The sequence below is a fragment of the Ipomoea nil genome, unplaced genomic scaffold, assembly GCF_001879475.1.
Source record: "Ipomoea nil cultivar Tokyo-kokei standard unplaced genomic scaffold, Asagao_1.1 scaffold2159, whole genome shotgun sequence".
NCBI classification, from domain to species: domain Eukaryota; kingdom Viridiplantae; phylum Streptophyta; class Magnoliopsida; order Solanales; family Convolvulaceae; genus Ipomoea; species Ipomoea nil.
In genome coordinates this window covers 4,031,307-4,040,635 of record NW_017618587.1, presented here as the reverse complement: position 1 = coordinate 4,040,635, position 9,329 = coordinate 4,031,307, and the positions used below count along the sequence as shown (strand labels likewise).

At 38.8% G+C, this 9,329-nt stretch overlaps 1 protein-coding gene across 1 annotated transcript; it reads right to left on the bottom strand.

Annotated features, from left to right (window-relative positions):
• Positions 1-815: 815 nt before the first annotated feature.
• On the bottom strand, positions 816-4,082 carry LOC109149165 (CO(2)-response secreted protease-like). The gene is made up of 9 exons (XM_019296824.1): positions 3,848-4,082; positions 3,489-3,769; positions 3,276-3,387; positions 2,682-3,186; positions 2,494-2,594; positions 2,175-2,417; positions 1,968-2,082; positions 1,649-1,859; positions 816-1,554 (listed from the first exon to the last, which is right to left on the bottom strand). The coding sequence occupies exons 1-9, from the start codon at positions 4,045-4,047 to the stop codon at positions 998-1,000; spliced, it is 2,325 nt and encodes a 774-aa protein (XP_019152369.1). The 5' UTR covers positions 4,048-4,082; the 3' UTR covers positions 816-997.
• Positions 4,083-9,329: the final 5,247 nt, after the last annotated feature.

Here is a 9,329-nt window from a genome sequence, read left to right as displayed (position 1 = left end):
GCCTTCATACTCCGTATTTTAATTTGAGATAATCAAGTTAATTGCATAATATTATGATTTAAAAAATGCAATTTAGTTTTTGTGAGGATTTAATTTACAAGTGATGACATACCTTATAGTTTGGATCATATTTGAATTTGCAATTTTAAGCTATTTCTCACACAGTTGACTATATGCATTAAATCGTTTTGTATTAGACCTACAATTAAATCTTTTCAATAATTAAGTTTGTGTTAGTTGAATCATCTAGCAGAGGACCATTGATCTGAGGCAATAATGTAATAGTTTATTGTTGATTGTTAATTGTTAATTGAATAATGTTGGTGTTTGACAATTTGCTGCTAATCATGTTATTTATCTTCTATATAAATTAAAAGAAACAAATACATTTTTATGTTACAAGTGTAAATAAAAAGTAATAATACAAAATAATAAAAATTTTAAAAATGAGATAAAAGCTACTAATATGGGCATGTGCCAGCTTTCTAACTAAAAAGTAATACTCCTTAATACAAAATAATAAAATTTTAAAAAATGACATAAAAGCTAATAATATGGGCATGTGTCAGCTCAACCCAGCCCACTACATTACATGGAAGGTGATCGGGTACATCCCCTTATATAAGATCATACAATGTTATTTCAAGCACAATAACATATGGATCTAGTTCATATTGTCATCTCTATCTCGGATGATTTATATGGAATTCATTAATTCACTTATGAGCTATTCTATTTTATAGTATATAAGTGTCCCTTGCTCATAATTGTTTCATGTGTGCTTCTTTTCCTTTTTAATACTCAAGGTTACAAAATAAAGAAACTTGGATAGTTTTTTCTTATTGATTATTCATGTATTTTGACATATTATGATCCATACATCTTTCAACAAAGATCTATTCATTGATATGTAACATGTCTTTTAATTTGAACTTTAGGAATCAGTTCACATGTTTAGCAATAATATGTCCCTTAACTGATACATGTACTCCCGGCCTTACTCAACACTTATAACGATTGGACTTCTAACCCTATACTTTCCACTAGTCCATGTAATTGACCCAAATGTGTCTGTCTCAAGGGATGATGAAGCTGTAAAGTTCACAGTATAGCTTAGCTTCTTTTCTTGTTTTGTAAACACCAACTTATTTGGTGTTACAGTGACCTTAAAGTCTGCCATTGCTTCAATTGTTGCAGTGTACACTGATTCTTCGGGCCCGACATTGCTTACAGTTCTTGTAATTGTCTTAGCCTCACCTTTCTTTAGATTGGAGACTGCAATGGATGGGTAGTTCATGGCGGAGATCACGTCTTGTGTCAACTTCTTGGGGCACTTGAAGCCCTTGGGGACAGTTGAGGAGATGAGCCGAATTTGAGATGTATTGTAGCCTGTTGCACAAAGGAAGTGCAGGTAATCTGCAATCTCAGTTTCGTACACCAGCCCTGGATTTAATGCTGCTGTGGGGTTTAATTCTCCGGCGCCAATGTCATACGGCGTGGCAATTTCTCCATCTGTTGTCGTTATAGGCGCATTCAAATTGTTTGTCTGGGTGGCTGGATCGGAAGTGGGGACACATACAAGGTGTTATATATACACAGACAAATTAAAATAAAAAGCAAATATAGTACATTGTGGTTGTTACGTTACCTGTGGTCATAACAGCTGATCTGATCGCAGAAACACTGAAATTTGGGTTTTGTGCTTTCACTGTAGCAACAATACCTGAGATATGCGGACAAGCCATGGAAGTCCCAGATTCTAGGTTGTAACCTGGATGACTCTTGACAGGAATAATTTCTTCCCCATCAATGTCAGGCCACGTTGCCAGAATGTCAACCCCAGGGGCACAAATGTCCGGCTGCCATTCCCCAATTCAACAAAAAAAAAAAAAACATCATATATGCATTCTATGTTGTTTAATTTGTTTGTCTATTGGCACCGTACCAAAGGAAACTAAGTAACATACCTTGAGGAGATTCACGCTTGAAAGCGATGGTCCTCTTGATGAGAAGATTGCTACTGTGGGTGCGGGTTTACTTCCTGTCACTGTCACTGTTGGGAGGATGGTCGCCATGGGATTCCTTAATTCACAAAAATTAAATTAAATATTGATCAAGCTAGTATCCAAATACAAAGAATTTAATGTTAAATGTTAAATGATAGCATGTTTTACTTGGTTGAGCTGATGTAGCTAAAAATTTGATTGGCTTCCTTTTGTAGGATTATGGATCCGGGAAAACCACCAAATTTCAACGCGAAAGGAAAGGGGTTATCCAATATGAGTATTATTGCAACCCCGCCCGCATTTTTCACCTCATTTATCCTATCGCTAATGTAAGAAGTCCGGTCCTGGGTTTCACACAGAATAATCTTCCCCTTTGCCTTCTTAGGGTCTAATGAGAGTGGTAAACAATCCCTGAAATTAACCAACCTTAATCTGTCAGTAATGTATATACATATATATAGTACTACCAATTTCACTATTATATTACCTGGCTTCGCTTTCAGTAGCATTCTCCGATTTAACCAATGCCCCAGTCGCCAATGGATGCACTGGCCTTTTCTTCAGTTTTCCGATATAAATTCCCCCGCCCTGTACTCCACACAGACAAGCTAAGGCAATTAGGATACGACATGTATGATTTGGTTTAAGGTTGTTGTAAGTGTTGAGTATGAGTACCTTGATGACTGTGGTGTCACCCAAGACGATTTGTGACTGGAAATCGCGGTCGATGGTGGAGGCGGCGACGGTGAAAATCCAGGGAGCTTCGTTGACGACACTACCGCGGTCTGGTCCAGAGTTTCCGGCGGCGCAGACAACGACGATGCCTCTCTCGACGGCGTGGAACGCGCCGATGGCGATAACATCGGTGGAGAAATCGGGTTTGAGTCCACTACGTCCGCCCAACGACAGCGACAACACGTCCACGCCATCCTTAATACCATCGTCGAAGGCTTTCAAGATCGCAGATCCTTCGCATCCGAAAAAGTCGCAAACTCGGTACATGGCAATTCGCGAAGTAGGGGACCCACCCCTGGCTGTTCCTCTGGCATGACCGTAGTATGACGCGTCATCAACTAGCGATCCTGCTGCTGTGGATGCCACGTGGCTTCCATGTCCTACATTGTCTCTGCATGACGGGACGTCCAAAGCATCCGGGTAATATCGTGCCCCAATTATTTTCCTGATAAGGGTCACAACAAAAGTTTATTTTTTATGGGACAAGATGAGTGAAACCATTCGGAGGGCTTTAAATTACTCCGTATTAATTACCTGTTGCAGTTGGAAGAGTTGAAATCATCGCTTTTCTGGCACTCTCCCTTCCATCGGGCCGGGATGGGTCCCATGCCGTCGTCATTGAAGCTATGAGATTCAGGCCATATTCCTAACATATATAGTTTATACATCAACAACATTGTTATTTAGTATTGTATATTGTGATAAAAAAAAATTTATTGGACGAAGAAATGAAATGAAATGAAAAACCTGTGTCCAAGATGCCTATTATGGTATCTGTTTCACTGGAAGACAATGGTTGAGCGGCTCTAGTTGATGTTGATCTGGGGAGGCTAGTGGGAGAGATTTTTTTATAAGAAATGGAATCCAGGAAATCCCAGGAGCGGGTTGTTTGGAGGTGCAAAATGGGATCAGGAAACACAGACACCACTCCGGGGTGTTGAGCGATTGATGTAGCTTCTTCCGCCGTCAACCGGGCTGAAAACCCACAGAACCCATTTGTGTAGGTGTACACCAATGCCTTCCTATTCCTGCAGATAGATACACATATGTTATTAATATCAGTGAACATAATTAATGATGACAATATATATAGTTTTTAGATTGACCTTTTCGTCAATGAGGTGATGAGCTGAGCTTGATCCTTTCGCATGGCGCCATTGCTGGATGGGGCTGCAGCGCCCATATAGACAATGTAAACTTTACCATTTTGTTTTTGCGTAGGAGGCTCTGGCTCAGATTCTCCGACACAAGAGCAAAACAAGACGGCAGACACACACAAAAACACAAACAATAATATCTTCTTCATAGTGTTCTAGCTATTGATGATCGATGATAAATTGATAATGATTATGATGATGATGATGAGGGAGGGGATTGAAGAAGCATCCCTATATATAGTGAGGTGAGGTTTGTTGAATGAGCTGAGGGGCAAGAGGAAATTGCTTAAGCTTATCCCAACACTCCATTGATATGATGCAGCAGTGGTGGTGGTGGTTTGTAGTGTCAAAATTCGTATCATAGATGGAAGAATAACAAACATATTTGTAATTTAATGTAACAAATTGTGAACTTATTTCTTTTTTTTTTTTTGTTTAATTATGATCTTATATATTTTTTTTGAATGTTACTGGCTCTATTACAATGTAATATCTGCTCATATACTTTCTTAACCTACTGAAACATAAAGAATCAATAAAGAATTCTTATATATCATTGATCAAAGAATGTCAATAAAGATTTGTAATTTAGGTAATACATTATCAAATCCTGGTGTATGTATGTCCCTTTCAAGCCAATTTCTAAGTAAAAATTCAATTGTGTCATTTACCTATTGTTTTCATACTTCATTTCAATAAATTTATGTTAGTAAAACAATGAAATTTGTAGATATTTTATATTGATCGATCTAATGCTAAATTTGTTGATTTTTTTTTTTTTTTGGTAATTAGATGTTTGTCTTAATAATAATAATAATAATAATTCCATATATATATATATATATATATATATATATATATATATATATATATATATATATATATATATTCAGAACAATGAGTCTGCCTAACATTCTAATTTAATTTTTATTTAAAAAAAAAAAAAGATAATCAATTAGGTGGAACATGATTCACCAGGACTATGTGGTCCAATGGTACCCGGGTTGGACTTCCATTTGGAAGGTTGTGAGTTCGAGCCTCAATGGAGGTGTTATTAGCTCTTTGTGTTTCAGTAGGTTGAGAAAGTATATGAACAGATACTACAATGTAATAAAGCTAGTAGCATTCAAAAAAAAAAGGTGGAACATGATTCTCTTAACTAAAGGTAACAAATTCAATTATTGTTAACATTATTTGATTTGTGGTTTGTGGGCTATTACATAAGATTTAAAGGTAAAATTTATATTCTTCCATGTCAAATTTTGAACAATGTGTTTTTTTTTCCTCTTTTTGAAAGCTACTGACTCTATTACATTGTAGTTGATGGGGTGTGAACCCCGTGGGCTTAGGGCCCAAGAAGAGAAGGGATCAAGCCCAGAAGAAGAGAGGCACAAAAGAGATATGGGCCAAACCGAGGGGTCAGCGCGAGCGAGAGGTCGACACGAGTACGAGGTCAGCCCGAGGGTAGCCGTTAGCATTTAAAATGCCTATTAAGAGGTCCGGTCAACAAGCCGTTGGGAGGCTCAGTAACGGCAGCCCAACGGCCCTTAGAGTTAATGAGTCAATTTATCGCCTTAAATGTAAACTTTTAAATGATTCCAAGGTGACCCACTATAAAAGGGGCTCCTCAAGAATGTAAAGGGGGACGGTGAGAACAGGCCAAGTATATGTCTTGCAGACTATCATTCTTCTACTTCTATTTTTGAAAGGTGAATATAATCCACCAACTAAGGTTGTGTTGGACTTCCATGAGCCCAAAAACCCTAAAACCAACAGTAGTATATGTTCAAACATACTTTCTCACCCTAATGAAGCACAAAGAGTCAACAACGCCTCGATTGAGGTTCGATCTCATGATCTCCCATATTTAAAGTTCAAATTTTGAAGGATGTAACTTTATTAATATTTATTTTTAATTCAAAATTATTATGTTTTGTTTTGTTAATATATAATGTTAATAACAGTCATATATATTATCTGATCTCCTTCAATTGATATAAACACATCTTAATAACTACTAAAAAGTGACAGCTAATTACATAAATCGATTGATGTGAATATAAGAAATGAAAACATGTAGCAAATATGTTAAAAATGAAGTAAATGCAACCATAAAAAAAAATGCTTTTTTAACATGGATTAATATCAAAACATGTTTGATTTTCATAGTCGTCGTTATTTTTTGGGTCAAGTTAGTAGAAAGGTGTGTATATGAATATTAGGACTCTATGTATATGAGTCTGTTTAGAACTTCTTATCCTTGTCACACTGTGACTCTCTACTTCTTATCATTGTCACACTGTGACTCTTTATTCTATATATTCACATCATCTGATCTCATTGTAATCAAGTTCAGAAAATATAATACAATCAGTTCTCATCTGGTATCAGTTAGCTAGGGTTTTGTGATTCATAAAATTAAGAAGATGCAGCGCTGCGATGGCAACCTTAATTACCGTGGAGGTCAACAACGTGGCTTCGATGATCCGTGTCAAATCTGTAAAGGTTTCGGCCACACAGGAGTCAATTGTTTTTGGCGCTATGATGATCCGTGTCAAATTTGTAAACGTTTTGGTCACACGGGAGCCAATTGTTTTTGGCGCTATGATGATCCGTGTCAAATTTGTAAACGTTTTGGTCACACGGGAGCCAATTGTTTTTGGCGCTATAATGATCCGTGTCAAATCTGCAAAAGTTTCGGTCACACGGGAGTCAACTGTTTTCGGCGATATTCAGGGGCTCCGGGTTCTCAGGCTAATTTGGTGTTTCAGAATGGTTTAGTTGCTAAAACCTCGTTAAATTCTCATACTTGGGTTCCGGACACTGGAGCCACAAATCATGCAACTCCGAACGTCGCTGCTCTTTCTACATCGGAGAAGTACACTGGTAATGACACTTTACGTGTCGGTGACGGTATGGGTTTATCTATTAGTCATGTTGGCCATGCCTCTTTTAATACCCCTTCTAGATCATTTACATTGTCTGATATACTTCACGTTCCGCGTTTGTCTAATTCTTTATTATCTGTTCAGAAGTTTGCATCCGATAATAAAGTCTTTTTTGAGTTTCACCCCTCATTTTTTGTTGTAAAAGATATCAATACCAAGGAAATACTTCTTCGGGGCAATAGTTCGGGGGGACTATACACACTTTCATTACCTAATTCGTCTCCGTCAGCGTTTATTTCCGCTCGTGCCTCGGCTTCCACTTGGCACAATCGTCTAGGTCATCCTCATAACCGTGTTCTTAGCCATATACTTCGTTCTTGTTTGGTTAGTGGGTCTCGTGATAATATTCGTTGTCATAATTCTTTATGCAATGCGTGTCAATTAGGCAAATCTGCCCGTTTTCCCCTCCCCCGTGTTGCTTCCTCTAGTTCTCAAGTCCTAGATCTTATTTACACAGACATTTGGGGTCCTGCGCCCACTTTATCTACTTCTGGCTTCCATTATTTTGTGATCTTTGTGGATGACTATTCCCGTTATACATGGTTCTTTCCTATGAAATTAAAGTCTGATCTTTATGTCATCTTTGATAAATTTCGTACTCTTGTTGAACGGTCCTTTAATTGCAAAATAAAGGCCATTCAGTCTGATTTAGGTGCTGAGTACAAAAAGTTGCATTCTTTGTTTGTTCAATTAGGAATTCAACATAGACAATCCTGTGCCTATACACATGAACAGAATGGTCGTGTTGAACGAAAACATCGTCACATTGTTGAAACTGGTCTGACTCTTCTAGCTCATGCCTCTGTTCCTTTGAAATTTTGGGATTTTGCCTTTGAGACTGCTGTCTATTTAATTAACAGAATGCCATCTTCTGTATTAAATAACTCCAGTCCTCATCTCCTGTTACATAAATCCCCTCCTTCCTATCTTTTTCTTCGTGTCTTTGGGTGTTTATGCTACCCTCATCTTCGACCATATAATCGTCATAAGATGTCATACAGGTCTTCTCCATGTGTCTTCCTAGGTTATCCTGAGTCCTTTAGGGGGTACAGATGCATGGACTTACATACTAATAAGATTTACACATGCAGGCATGTCAGATTTGATGAAGAAGTTTTCCCCTTTGCTACTAAAACTTCTTTGCAGGATCTATCTACTCCGTTTTCTGGACCTTGGGCGGAATCTGTTCTCAGTCACAGCACACCTATTCCTGCCGTGTCCAATGATGAGCTGCCAGAACCGCCGCTACCTGCTTCATTCGAACCAGCCGTGGTTCCTGGACAGGCTGCCTCGTCGGGTGATCCTGTGGAGCCTGTTGCTCGCCGGCGAGGCCGTCCACGTGGGCGGTCCATCAGGCCCAATGTCCGTACTCACTCTATGGCCACTCGCAGCAACGCAGATGCTCCTCTTTTTGCTCTAGCAGCTCAAGTGCATCCCACGGAACCCACATGTTACTCTCAAGCTGTCAAATATCCTGAGTGGCGTGAAGCCATGGACCAAGAATTCAATGCTCTCCTGCATAACCACACATGGTCTCTAGTTCCACCCACTGCAGGTATGAATATTATTGGCTGTAAATGGGTGTTTCGTACGAAGAGAAAGGCTGATGGTGCTATTGAAAGGCATAAAGCCAGGCTGGCTGCGAAAGGTTTTAATCAGGTTCCAGGTCAGGACTTCTTCGACACTTTTAGTCCAGTGGTAAAGCCTACGACTGTAAGACTCCTTCTATCTCTAGCTTTATCATCTGGGTGGTCTATCAAACAGCTAGATGTTCATAATGCTTTTCTGAATGGTAATCTGGCTGAAACAGTTTATATGAAGCAACCCCCTGGTTATATTGATGCTAACTTCCCGAATCATGTTTGTTTGTTAAAAAGATCTCTGTATGGGTTAAAACAAGCTCCCAGAGCTTGGTTTAATCGACTACATACGTTCTTACTATCGGTTGGCTTTCAAGCATCCAAGACAGATGTCTCTCTGTTCTATTACTCTAAAGACTCTGATTTGGTTTATCTATTGGTGTACGTGGATGACATTCTTGTAATGGGAAGTGATCAAGGTATTATGTCTCAGCTCTTGTCCAAACTGTCTGCTACATTCAAAATCAGAGATCTTGGTGAACCAAATTTTTTTCTGGGTATTGAAACAGTTAAGAGTGACAATGGAATTATTTTATCTCAACAACGGTATATGAATGATATTTTAAAACGGGCTGGAATGTCTGAATGCAAACCCCTTTCTACACCTATCTCTGTCTCGAAAACTGTCCCCTTCAATTCAGATCTATATGATGATCCCACACAGTATAGGAGTCTAGCTGGAGCACTGCAATATCTCACTGTCGCACGGCCTGACCTATCCTTTGCAGTTAATTAGTTATGACAGCATATGCATGCCCCCACCATATCACACTGGGAGCAGCTCAAACGGGTACTCAGGTATGTTAAGGGAACAGTTTATCATGGTTTACGCATACGACGGTG